At 43.6% G+C, this 14,319-nt stretch overlaps 2 protein-coding genes across 2 annotated transcripts in view; both read right to left on the bottom strand.

Moving 5' to 3' along the window:
- The window catches only part of prkcea (protein kinase C, epsilon a), a 34,818-nt gene extending 25,517 nt beyond the window's left edge, over window positions 1-9,301 (bottom strand). Inside the window, exon 1 of the mRNA XM_018675480.2 lies at window positions 7,395-9,301. Coding sequence (XP_018530996.1) covers window positions 7,395-7,739 — 345 coding nt within the window. The 5' untranslated portion in view covers window positions 7,740-9,301. The remainder of the gene's footprint in view (window positions 1-7,394) is intronic.
- A 1,571-nt stretch (window positions 9,302-10,872) lies between these two features.
- On the bottom strand, window positions 10,873-13,291 carry six3b (SIX homeobox 3b). The gene is given in 4 exon segments (XM_018675468.2): window positions 10,873-11,664; window positions 12,271-13,054; window positions 13,057-13,080; window positions 13,083-13,291. Coding segments are annotated over 4 exon segments (990 nt in total). The 5' UTR covers window positions 13,126-13,291; the 3' UTR covers window positions 10,873-11,525.
- Window positions 13,292-14,319: the final 1,028 nt, after the last annotated feature.

Below are 14,319 nucleotides of genomic sequence, written 5' to 3'. Positions count from 1 at the left end.
AGTGCATCTTAAATCCAGTCTGTCCTACTTAACCAGCAGGTCACCAAGGGGTGGAGCCCATGATGTCACTGTCCGGCAGCTTGCCATGGTGAGGGAATGGAGTCTGGGGGTCAGGGATAAAGAAAGCGATGATGACAATATGGCTGTGACCTCAGTGATGAGCAGAGTCATGTCTTGAAAAGAGAAAAGTGGTGGAGGCCAGACCGAGGAGGATGGCTATACGTTGCTGCCCCTTTTACACAAAAGGTGAGTCTTGATGGTAATGGATGATATTTTCAATTAAACCTCTGTGTTTTCCATGACAGAGTTCATCCATGTGTTTGTAAAAAAAAGTCAGCTCTAAATGCTCAGTGATGAAGGGAGTACTCGCAGGGCAAGACTGTACATCATTCAGTGGGGGAGGGAAACACTCTCTTTGCTAGCTAACTGTCAAGCTTGTTAGCAAACAAGCTATCCCAACTGTAAGCTCACATGGTTTATTCAGAAGGATTCATTTGTACCATCAGCTCCTGTCTCATAGCTGTCTGCACACTATGTCTGTTTTGTGAACACAGCTAATAAGCTACATTAACTTCTTCCATGTTTGACCATGCTCCATTCCCTCAGAACTGTCTAGACAATCTGATACTGGTCTATGGCACAAATTCACATGTCAAAGTTCAGCTTCGTTGAACTTAAGAGCAAAAGAATCTCAAATATTTACTTTGTCCATACAAGCAAATCCACTGGTGATGATTCCACTGAGATGAGCTGATTTAATTGTGAAATTTAGCCATTTAAAATGCTAGTGTGAATAGGCCTTAACCTAGCTTTGGTAACCATAGTGCAGCTCAATTAACAATATACTGAGTAAATCAACAAATCATGCACGATTTGTATCATAGCGTCAACCTTCCTGAGTCAGTAATTGCTGACAGCTACAATATCTAACAAAAAAACTACACGTGTCAACAAAAAAGGTGGAAAATTAGTGTGTAAAGCCATCATCACTGGCAGTTACATCTTAATAAGTAAAATTCATTATTAACACTAATATAATAGATTCAGCTTTACACGGTTTGTATTTGTCAATTGTTAACAACACAGATAAAAATAGTAAATTTAGGCCTAATATAAGCAATAAGTACTATGAGGCTAGACACAGGGTTACTAAGAGTTAAAAAGAGTCAAAAATGTTAAATAAAAACAAATGAAAACTAATTAATTTAACCATTTAAAAAAGGCATGGTGAGTGGTCTCTAATTGTAGTCCTTCAGTCATTAATCCTGGCTGCTGCTAAGTATGAGCATGTGAGCATGTGAGTGTGTGACTGTGTGACTGTGTGTGTGTGTGGTGTGTGTGTGTATTGATGCCAAGTGTCAAACAGTGGCTGGCTGACATCTGACGTGGCCCATGTCCCCGTGAGGAAACGTTACACTGCCTGGTCATCGTGTCTCAGGCTGAGTCCTCGAAGCTTCCAGCAGCCTCACAGCTCTCAACCTCCAGCCTGTTATATTTACATGTACACAGAGCTTACTTCTACACCTCATCTCCTGCTCTCTCTCCCTCCTTCATTACTGTTTTTTCTCTTCTCCACAGCCTTCCCCTCTTTAATGTATTTATTTCCTGAAAGTATTTTCATTTCCCTTTCGACCCCCCCCCCCCCCCCCCAGCTCTCTTTTCTTTCTCCCTTCTCTTCTCTGTTTTGTCTCTTTGACCTTTAACACCTTTTGAAGCTACCTGAATCTGATTTAGGCTAATTTTAGATCCAGAAATAAAGTGGATGGAAGTGGAAATAAAGCCTGCCCATTTCCAATTTTTAGTCTGTAATGAAAGTCTTGACTGTAGATACTAACTTGTTTTGTGTATTGTAACATTAAAGCTGTTTTTCTATAGCATTCAGCAAGTGTATAAATTGCATCATAAAATCTAGCAATGGGTGCTACAGTCCTGGAGGTCCCCATTTTTTTTAGCTGTGACAAAAATATACAGCATAAACAGCAGAGCAGGAAAATTAAAATACATGACATAACTGTTGCTGTTTGTTTGGTAACATTCTAAGTTGCCCTGAAAGGCATTTATTTCCAGACTGAGTAATGTGACAGAGCAAACGGCCTCATCTAATCTAATCTAATCTCTCCTCCAAAACACTCAAGCTTGCGTGGTAAAGAAACTAGCATGGCTTTTGTAATTTATTGGTTAGCAAATGTGTATCAGATTTATTATCAAGACAATAAAAGTCAATGACCAGATATAGCTGCTGATTTTTTCTTGCCACTAACACAAAATCAGATGCCATCACTAACAAGTTATCTTGTCAAATACCATAGCAAATAACCTAATAAAGCAACTGATTTTATATTTCTTGCTAACTAATTGAATCAGATGTACAGTACGTACTCACTGGCAGAACAAATATTTCCTTGTGAGAAATGCAGATTCTATTCAATTTTGTCGACAAGGCAGGCTCATACATATAGTGACAATGATTGTTCAAAGAACTGGGCATCAAACATCCAGCCAGAGGTCTTACTCGTAAATCCTATAGAAATCTTAATCATAAAACACTAGATATAGATGTTTTAAGGATGTACACACACATATATGTATCTTTCATTGCTTTTTATGAAAAAAATGTTCTCATTGATTGCTTTCAATACTTTACTTTCAAGTACTTACAAAACTGCCATCCACTACGGCAGTTGCCAAAAGAAACTGAAACCTTTGTGATTTTAACAGTTAAATAACATTAACTTTGTGAGAACAGAAAAAACTACAACTCGCATGAAGAAACTACAAGCGTCGCTACAGTTTTCAACCCTGTAGTTGTAATCGCTCTTACAAACACGCCTGAATTAAGCACAATCCCTCGACTTGCTCATGGACTTGCCTATTCCATCGAGCCATGATGTTAACCTGGCAAACATTTGGGGCTTATGGGAAATAGTGTTCATTAAAGGCTGCTAAAAACCTAAACACTGAATAAACAAAGATATTTTACTGCTGTTCCAAGGCTGTATTTTCAGTTATTAGCGTAGTTACAAATGTCTATGGGAATTTGAATGAGGTTTTCTTACTTCTGGAACAGAACCCATAAGTTACGGTTTCACTTCATTTTAGCCGAGACAAGTTCACTGTGAATGTTTCATACTGGCATATGCATGGTGTGCTTAAAGAAATATTACAGTATTTTATATCACAGCTGCTGTTTTCATCGGTTTGGTCGAGGTCATATGACCACAAATTACTCACTGACTACATCGTGGACTTGGGGGATTCTACATAAATCTTTACAACAACATCTGTGACGGCAGCCAAATATAGCCCATTTATCTAAACAGCTTATTTAGAGGTGAAAAGTAAAAGCTTTGACCCAGGACTTCAATTGTAATCATCCTTTGCATTGCTCAGCCACTGACATACCATAGTTGCCACAGGAATGCACAGACACAGCTTTGTTTACAGTGGTATGTGGCTCACCTCTATATAAAGGCGATGCAAGGCTATTTTATTTATATAACACATTTCAGTACACGTAAACTCCATCTGCTTTACAAAGCATACTACAGGTATCACAAAACATACATAACTTAGAATATGTGGCAGCAGGATTTGGATTAATTAAGCTTACATAAAGGGCAAATTGTGTGTACAGGGTATGTTGTGTTAATGTTGATCTCAGACAGAGCTCTACACAGTGATGGATGATTTGGGGTTATGGCTTTTTAACTAGTTTGTGCTTTTGACCTTGAGACTTTATACCCTGAGTAAGTGAAACTTGTCTGACACTTGAGTTTGGTGTAGCCGGTAAACAGTGCTGTAATGTTGTGTCTAGCTGTGTACCTGCATACACAATTTCTGCAGTTATGCTGGTGAGTAAAGTGAAATTTCCCTTAAAGAATGACCAGGCAGCACAAAGAAACCTTTTAAGTTTTTCTCCAAAAACCACAGAGGTACTGTTCTACTTAGTTTTTCCCTCTTCTTACCCCCCCACCCCCTACCCCCAATTTCTCACCTACCCATCTCCCTCCCTGGTGTTTCTGTGGGTGAGAGGCTGTCACCAAGGGGACGGGCTGTCACTGTCACCATGGGGATGGGCTCCACAGAGCATCTCAATTACTGAGTGGGACAATTAATAAGCATCAAAGCCTGGTTAATATTTCACCGGCTGCACGGAGCAGGAACCTGGCCCCACAGCGCTCTGGGTCCACGGGAGATGGATCGTGTAGAGGTGGAGGAAGACAAAAGAGAACAGGAAGCAGAGAAGATGGGAATAACAGTGCAAAGACAAGAGAGACAGAGAGAGGGATGATGAGATGAGAGAGGCAGCAGAAGGGCGGAGGAAGTGAGAAAGACTGAGCTGAGGTACACAGACCTCAGTGTTCATCTGAACAGCAGGAAGCATAGCATTTGGTTGGATTCTGATCTGGGTCTCACTGTAGGTCCTGGCTTATTTCATGGCATAATTTTGAGGAGGGTTATTTTATCATTATCAGATATTTTATTATTTTACATTTTGATTTACACCACTAATCAGTTCAGGCTTTTTGGAGTTTTGGTTTGAAATGACTTGATGGACTAAGCTCCTCTTGTGTTTCTTGGAAGGCATTTAGAGTTGACGGCCTGGCTAGTGGTTCTGTGAGGCTGTACCGAGCTAAATGCTAACATAAGCATGCTAGCATGCTCACAATGAAAATGCTAACTTGCTGATCTTTAGCAGGTACTGTATAATGTCTACCATGTTCACTATCTTAACCTGTCGGCATGATAGCACTTTCTTGGAAAGGTTACTAGTTAATGCAAATATAAACCAAAGAATTGGATGAACTGAAATTTGGCCTGATGATGTCATTTGATAGTGGTAGTGTTCACTTTTTATGCTCAAATGATGTATCTTATTTTGAAACATAGTGTGCTGGGAAATCAGTATGAGGGCATAAATTGGTAAAAGGTTTAAGAGAAAAACTTCATAGATCCGGCTCTGACAACCGATAAACTACTTCTCACATTTCTGTACTGAGTCTGAACTTTACATCCTTCCCTCCCCACTGGAGACAGAAGAGTAAATGAATGCGGGAGCATCAAGAGGAAGCAGATGAAAGAAGTGTTTAGGAGTACACAAGCGAGGCAGGAAGAGGAAGATGATGGGTAAATGAAGGGTGGGGGAGGGGGTTAAGTGTAAGGAAGATGAGAGGGGAATTACTGCTGGAGAGGGGAAGATGAGGGAGACACAGGGGGCAGAGGTGGTGAGTAATGGAGTAATGAAGGGAGGAGGACGGAGGAGTAGAGGGAGGGACCGTGTCCCTGTGAGGCAGATGTATTGACGAGCTGGAGGGATGATCAATGGGATGTGGTCAGTCAACAGAGTGATCCATATGCTGACCTTAATCTGGATGGCCGAGGGATGAGATGTGTACATGTGTGTCTGTGTGTGTTTGTGTGTCTATTAATATGCCTGTGCATACTGATATAGTGTAAGGTTACATAACTATGCATCAATTAAACCCCCCAATGAAGCATACCATTTGGTTTTGCATGCTTTAGTCTATTAAATCATATACACTCTTACACTGTAAATACATTAACAGAGTTTAGAGTTTGATTTTTACAGTACTGCAGTATGGAAATAAGCTTCCTACATCTTAAGATTTTAGATTAATTCACCACAATGAACATTTTGTTGCCTCTCTTTCATCATGGTCATGTTAATCCATCTGAAGTCAGGGTCTTCAAAACAGTATTACCATGCAACTAAAACGGTATTTTAACAAAAGACATAGCATAGCACAACTAAACATTCACTGTGATGGTTTATCATCATATTTCAAACACTTTTAAAGTCTCAGTCAATGGGTTTTCATTTTGGACTCGCACAAACTGAAACCAATGGCTACCTGAAAGGTAGAGAATTCTAACTGCAATACATTCGCGTCCTCAGCATCTGAGATCACCCTCATCAGCCTCCATCTAATGTAAAGCACAGAAGTGGAACAAGATCACATGTCAAAACTGGAGACAAAACTTGCAGACCCTAAACAACCAGCTCTTTATTCCCTTTATATACAGATCAACATGTTGCGGTCCAACATCACGCTCCCATAGCAAATGAGATTACATGATGAGAAACCATGACAAATGAAAGGAACGTCAACCTTCCCCACTGCTAAGTATGTGTATGTGTATATACAGTATGTGTATCTCTGAATGTACAGTAACCAGGCTGTGGTAAAGACTTTGAACATGTACACAGCTGTGTCTCCTTAATGATTATAACTCTACAGGGGGAAAGATGAGGGCACCTCCTATTTCTGCCAGTCCAAAGAGGCAGGAGGAATGTGAGGAATTGAGGAAGGACAGCTGCAGGCTGGACCTGAGATGCCCAAATCAGATCTAATGCAAGTTCAAACAGCTCCCATGTCACAGATAAAGGAATGAAAAGCTTGAGGATTAAAGTACAGACACACCAACTAGCTCTTCTGTAGCTTAACACAAGTGACACATGACTACAGGACGGGACGAAACCAAACCTGGGTGGACAACCGGCCGACATCTCAGCACAGAGCTGCACATAGAGTTTGACAACAGACGAGCGCAAGTGAATTAACAGTTAACTAACACCTTGCTGCGCTGCCAAAGACAGAGAAAGAAGATGGTGGTGGTGATGATAACGGAAGTAAGGATTTTTTCTGAATGAAGCTTACAATCCCTTACTCCTAGATCCATCAATTAGAAGACATCCAATGCTACACAAGTGCAAAGGTTTGACATCTGAGGGGAAGGTTAAGTGAGCGTGTTTTTGGCTGGAGGGCCCAAACAGCTGTCATCAAAGAAATGCAATGTTCTTGCTATTGCACTCAGTCAGTGTAATGCAGTCTTATTCATCTGAAGAGAGTCATGGTACAGGATCCATGCTCAGTATCTGTAGGTTTCCTGTTAGTTGGATCGGTGCATCCCTGCCAATCAGAAAGGCACTGAACTCCCTAAAGCTGCCTACTGGCCATGCATTTGCTGTATTGTCAGGAATGAATTTTGCAAAGCAGCAAATGAACAAATTAGTCTCTTTCCTGCAAGAATAATGAACTTAGCTTTGGTTGGATGCCCTGTAAAATGAATGCATACCGTGGTGAGGGGCCACTGGGCAAGAACATACTATGAACCAGTGCCACTGCACACTAGTAACCACAAGCACAGTATGCACCACATCAAATATGCTATGCAGACAGTGCAACAGTGGGTTTCCTGCAGACCCTGATGTTTGTGAAACTGGGCCCCCTGTTTGTCCCTGAGCCTGGTGTTTGTTATTGAATTTCATTTCACCTGCACAGGCACAGAATCTGACTGAATGTGGCAAAGGTATCAACATGCAAGCCTGTGGCTTTCAGGACCACAGACACAGTTACACATCAAACACATACCCAGTCTTCATAGTGCCTGGTTCCGTTCTGCAGCAGGTCCTCCAGCTGGATGGTGCAGTTGGCCACGAAGTCGTCATATCCGATGGGCGCATCGTGGAAAACAGACAGCTCCAGACTCCTGCCCTCACGGACCTCAGTGCAGAACTCTTGATGCCAGGCGGGGCTGTTGGTCTTGGTCCTGGTAGCAGTCTGACCCAGTCGGGTCTGGTCCAGGTTCAGGGCCAGGTAGGGGTCCAGGAGGAAGGAGCCACTCTTCCCCACAGCATGACGCAAGGCCCATGGGGTGGGCTTCAGGTCCACTGCCTCACACACTCGCACCTTCAACAAGCCACTGAACACAGGCATGGCTGCAGGCTCCTGGGATGTGAGTGTGTGTGTACAAAAGGATGAGGGTGTGTGTGTGTTTAGGCTGGTCTGCCTGTTCCTGCTCCTGTACACAGAGTGTTTCCTTCCAATGAGAGGGGTCACTGCACAGTCCTGCTACATCCCATAATGCCGCTGGCTCCTTGGACTCTCTAATACAGCCATATCAGAACATTGTGTTATCCACACACACATATACACATGCAAACACACGCAGACACAGACACACACACACTCACAGTACAGCTGATGGGTCCTCAATGGGCTGAAAAACGCAGTAATAACGCGGACTCACACCCTTCAGAGGTCGCTTGCTGAACACTCTCCCACCCGAGCGGCTGCCTTGTTTGTTTATGGTCGGTCCCGTGCGCCAGACAAGATCCCCGTATCGGCGAAAACAGGCCGGGATATAAACGTCAAAGAGGGGGAATGCAGCGTAACGGGGCTCCGACTGGGCTCACGTGAAGCCCCGGAGCGTCCCCACGGTCCTTGCGTGTCTGTCCCGGGTCAGGGTGGGAGAGAGCGCGAGCAGCCGCGCCTAGCCATCCGGGATTGGTGCTCCGTTTCCAGCCCGTCGCGGCTCGCTCTTCGCTGGGATAAGCTCCTTGCTTCGACCTCACAGTACCGCGATATTTGCGCGTTCTCTCAGAAAGCAATGCCGTTTTTGCCTCCCAGTGCAGTCTTTTTCGGGCTCACGACAACCCCAAACACATCACTGTGCTCCGTTTTTTTTTTTTTTTTTTTTTTTTTTTGCTTTCGATCCTTACGCGCGCCCCCCGTTTCCCGTCCCCTCTCTCCTGAATCCGTGAGTGAGCGCGAGCTGCAGGAAATGCGCAAAACGCGTCACCCGCGCCGCCGGGCTCTTGCGCCGGATGAGAGAAATGAGAGAGAGAGTGGGAGAGACTGTGTGTGCGTGTGTGCGTGCGTGTGTGTGTGTGTGTGTGTGTGTGTGCGTGCGTGCGTGCGTGCGCGCGCAGATGGAAGAGGTGTTTTTGGGCGCAAGAGACGAGGAGGGGGATGGAATTCACCCTCAGGCATGGAGTGTGCGCGTGCGTGTGTGCGTGCGTGTGTGTCATAGCCAGACAGCCAATAGAGCCAGTCAATCAGTCAGTCCTTATGCATGGTCACAGACAGCCTGCACACACACACACTCACACACAGAAGAAGAGAGGTCTGAAGAAACAGAGCATATTTCATAATGACACTATTACAAGTTGCTGCAACAGTGACTTGAAAGATGACAAAATCTAGTTCCCTTACCTGCCTCTTGACTAATACAGCCACACTGTACACTGCTATGAAATACAACAGAGATATGATGGTGTTCTGGGTAGTGAGTGTTGATCTGAACAGATAACTCATCACACTCATCATATATCTCTGTATTAATTTGCATGTTGGGCCTATCACGTATCTATGCACACATGTACGTGTATGTACCTGTTTATATTATCAGTATATGGTCAAGTCAGTTTTATTCACAGTCACAAATTTGCTTCAAAGAGCTTTATGATCTGTACAACATATGAAATTGTCACTATGTAATGAAAAAATGTCTACATTAATCACTGCATGTGTAAATACAGGACATCAATGTATAATATAAAGGCTGCTATACTTGGGCAAGTGATTGTAATGTGTGTAATATGTGAAACACCACCTAAGGTAGTCTACATCTATCTATCTATCTGTCTGTCTGTCTGTCTGTTTGTGACCACATGACCCATGCAAACATACACATGACATGTGACACAAACATGGCAGTCACCACCCTCATCCCTGCTTGCTTTGTTGCTTTGGTGGTTGATTGGTCACAGTCACAATGAGTGGCAAGTATAGGTCGTCATAGCAACTGTCACTCCCCATCATGGTCTGTGATGTGAGTGTCCTCAGATAGTCTTTTTAGTTGCACACAAATATAGAAGTTTATCAATGACCACAACTGTTGAGCGTGTATAAATCCTATCAATACATAAATCTACTGGGCTCTTTGTCAGGCATTGTCTTGCCCTGATCTAACGTACCTTTAAATTAAGCACAGTAGCTACTCAAGCAAATGTACGGAGTTACTCTCCACTACTGTGATTAGCAGAGGTCTAACTTTATTCTAAGCACAGGTGAGCTAAGAGATGAGATTGTCTGTATTTAACAGTACAACCCAGCCTCTGCCTGTAGACTACAGCAGGCCTGGACAGCTGCGCCACCTGCTGGCTTGAGTGAGGTGTGACCGGGTTGATGACGCTTCCAGGACGTGACGTCTATGAACGCTGTGTTCAAGTGCTCCTCGGAAATTAATGTTTCAAGAGTGTTCAGTGGTGGGAAGGTGTGATCTCTACTTGAAAAGAAGTAATAACAAAGCATAGTAGAATTATCAGCAATGGAACTTAAAATTTCAAAAGTAAAAGAACTTCTCATGCAGAAAAGTGTTTATTGGGACTGATGACTGACGTTATTATAGTAATAATAAGTAATGTAATGTCCAACCCGAGAGGTCAGGACCCACCAAATGATCACTGAGGAGCCATGATTTTTGTGTGTGAATCAGTATTGATTCAAGATGGTTTATGAATTCAGATCTAATTTGATTTCCTCTGTTATGTCTCCTGTTAAAGCCTTTGAAAATGTAGTTCAAGAGCCTTCATTCCGTCTCTACTGCAGCAATACTCACCTGTGTCCTCGTTCATACAGTTAGAAGGTGATGGGCTTTCTGAAGCTGGTATGAAAACTTCCTCCCTTTCACTGTGCGTAAGAAAATGCGAGTGGAATTGGTGGTTTATTCCAACACTGTCTTTAGTTTGACCACTGGATGGCACTACTTTGGCTTCGAGTTGGGTGGGAGTCCTCTCTGCAAATCAGAAAATGACATGCAGAGAGACGATACCTGTTTTGTCAAGAGATTAATATGTCTCCTAATGTGGCCTGGAAAGGTGACTGATAAGAAAAAGTGCACATTGGGAATGACTTAACATAATAATAAGGTGAACACAAAGTTTGATGATTTAACTCAGTGACTGGCAACACACACGCGCACATACTGTCCTTTGGGTGTTATCAAAAAAAAAAAAAAAAAAAAAAAGAATGAGCACAGTAACACTGATAAATTAAATACTTTTATTTATATATAAAATACCAAAACATTTATTCAGCATCAACTCGAACAAAAAAGGACACAGCATCACACACACACTGAACAGTGAACTCTGAACCTTAAATAAAGTAGAAGTGAAGGTAAAGAAACAACAAAATCCATAGACATACAAACATCCAGACAGGGAGGTATATAGGCGTCAGTGTGTGCTGATTGTCTAAAGCAGTGGATTTCTTCTAAAGAAACAACTAGTTCCATTAAAAAATGAATGACACATAATTAGAGAAGATGAGAGTGATTAACTCCTCCTGTGTGGAGGTCCCTGAGTTTTCATCCAACAGGGGTCCACGGCTTGATGATGGTGTAAGCTGGGTCAACAGATGTGCACTGTCACCATCCAGTGATCAAAAATGTGGGTCTGATCTGCAGCTAGTGAAAAAAAATGTTATTAAATTCTCATGAAACAAAAGGGAGGGGGGGAAGACTGAATATCCATGTAACCTGTGTTTAAATCGTCTGTTTGATGGTCTGGGTTAATATTTGGGATGAAGCTGTTTTATACTCTGACAATTTATTGCAACCCTGACCAGCTTCTACCCGCATACACCATCATCCTCTGTCCGGTAATCCACAGCGGACCATGACAGGCCTCTAAAGGTCCATTTCACAGATTCAAAGTGTCAGACATCCAAGTCAGAGTCACTGTCCGTTACAGAGAGAAGAGTCTGTCCATCTGCGCGCTCTGCGCTCCCGTCTGGACTGCAGTCTCCTCCACTGAGTGCACGTGCACCCTCTGGACACGTCCTGTGGTGCTGTAACCTGAAAATGTAAGACGAGGCGTTAAATTCAAGGGTGGGAATGCATTTTACTAAAAATGAAATAAAAACAAAACTTCTTATATCGTTTGATTATTGTGAAAAAATAATAAATAAAACTCCTAACTTAAACTACATTTAAAAATCTTGAAAGAAATCCCTTGTTAAAGCACAATAACAATCTATTTGGAGCCTGTGCATGCATGGTAAGCAATTTGCACCCACTCATGCACCTTTTGCCCTCACCAACAGGGTGGCTGACCCACACACTGACCCTGAAGCAAATTATAGTGAGAGAAAGGGGAAGAGAGATCAGCAGGGGCACACTGACAGAGGGGGAACAAAAACCTACAAGCTGAATGGCTGTGCGCCTTTACGCATGAATGGCCCTTTTACGCAAAACCTTGGCTGCCCGTGGAGAAGAAATTGCTTCAGGGAGGGAGTGACTAATAGCTCTAAGTAGGTACGAGATCAATAAGAGAGTAGAGAGAAATTTTGGATACATAGATTTGCCTCCATTTTATCAGTACTAGTTCTTTTGGTTTCTATCCAGAGTAAGTTTCTGTCAACTGACGCTCAACTAAGCTCATTTCAAGTCAAAGTCACTGACCTGTTTTTGGCTGCTGCCGCCCGGTCCCTCTGTCTCCGGTTTTTGAACCAGTTCCCAACTTGAGTCGGTGTCAGTCCGGTAGCGTGCGCCAGCTCCCGCTTCTTCCCGGGGTTCGGGTACGGGTCCTGCAGGTACCACTCTCTCAGCAGCCCCCGCGTGCGCTCCTTGAAACAGTGCGTCTTCTGCTCTCCGTCCCAGATGGTCCTCGGTAAGGGGAACTTCTTCCTCACGCGGTACTTGTCCACCGGTCCGAGCGGCCGACCCCGAAGCTTCTCAGCTTCCCGGTAGTGAGCTTCGAGCCACATCGCCTGCAGTTTACCGTGCGAGGCGCGCGTAAAGCGGTGCGTCTCCAAGATGTGATACAGCTCGCGGAAACTCCCGGTGTGGTAGGCCACCACGGCGCGAGCGCGCTGCACGGACTCGTGCTCGGAGATGGAGTCGCGGCCGTCTGCGGTCACCGGGAGTGACCAGAGGAAGCGGGCCAGCCGCTCAATGTCTCCGGTCTCCTCCAGAGTCTCGCACACGCTGGCGATCTGCGCCGCGGAGAAGCACAGTCCCGGGAGAGCCAAAGGAGGGCAGGCGGAGGGAGGGTCCTCCGGGGACCGGGAGCGGGCCAGGACAGGGGGCCCATCTGCAAAGTGTGGCAGAAGGAGACGAGAGGCTGAGAAAAAGTCGAGTGGCGATCTGAAAACCATCTGGATAAAAGAGCGAAGCCCGAGAGGAGACGAAGTGCGTTTCGGAAAAAGTCTGACAGAAATCTGCTGAGGTCTGACTCTTTAGCTCACCTGGGAGTCAGGGAGGGACCCCGAATCTGACTCCTGATTGGACGTTCTGGAGCTGATGCGGGGTTGTCATGGCAGCACTGTCAATCAAACACAGAGGATTTATCTCCCTCCTTTTATGCAGAAGCTTGACACATAGAGCCCTTCCTGATCCGCCTCTCTAATGTCAACTGTTTCATAAAACAGTAAAACAGATGCTTTGCCAAAAAAGTTTAATAAATAAACAATAAAAAAAAAAGGGCCACTTACCAACTTTACAAGGAGCTCTAAAACAGATGAAAGGCTACATGTAAACTGCATGGAACTGACAAAGACATATCAGACAATAAATTCATTCATTTCAATAAAAACTATCACCTTGTTGTGTACAAACTGTGAATATTTTTTGTGATGTAAACATCTTCATGTTTACGGAACGGAACCAGACAGTTTCTTGCCTCGACGCGTCTGTACTGGTGACAGTTTTTCAACTTAAAATCAATTTAATGCTGTTTCATCATCCTCACAAAGACCATCAACTCAGACATAACACTACAGACCTGTCAAAGAGGACAGCATAAATTATACATTCTAAATAATCATGCACTAGCAAAAAAAAAAAACCCTGACTGTAAGACCTCAAGGCATTTTCAGCAGAACAAATGATGATGACAGCAGTGATGATGGATTAAGGCCTGACAAAACTGGACTGAACTAAACTGACATCAATGTCTGCTATCAGCTAAATCTCATAACCTCTCAGGTCCTGCCCGTAAGCTGCTTGCATCATTAATAGCAGTGATGTGGATGGTACCCGGTGTGATTGGAAATCTCAACCAGACCTGAAAGCGTATGTTTCTTTAAGTGGTCTCCATCCACTCTAATCACTTTTCTATTCTCTAATATCCATAAGTTCAGAGATACTAAGCCACTCTCCAGCTCCATTCTGTTACCTTGGATTAACATCAGGCCCATACAGCCTGCTAACATTAGTCTAATAGAGCAGCATATTCAATCAACATTAACACATTTTTGCTATCCTGGGCCATATGTTTTGGAGTGTGGCATCCTTTGTGCAGCATTAGGATGTGTGTGTGTGTGTGTGTGTGTGTGTGTAAAGAAGATCATGTGTGAAACCTAAACCTAACCTAAATCTAAAGTAGATATTTTTAGCTAACCAGACAAAATAGCTTCCATCAAAACAGCAAAAAAGTCACTGTTTTATGCCTTTATCGTGCACCATCGCATCCTGTTTTGTCACACATGCACCCCGCCACATGCCCCAGTG

The sequence above is a fragment of the Lates calcarifer genome, linkage group LG23, assembly GCF_001640805.2.
Source record: "Lates calcarifer isolate ASB-BC8 linkage group LG23, TLL_Latcal_v3, whole genome shotgun sequence".
NCBI lineage: Eukaryota > Metazoa > Chordata > Actinopteri > Centropomidae > Lates > Lates calcarifer.
The sequence above is the reverse complement of the archived record's forward strand: the minus strand, read 5'-3'. Positions and strand labels throughout refer to the sequence as shown.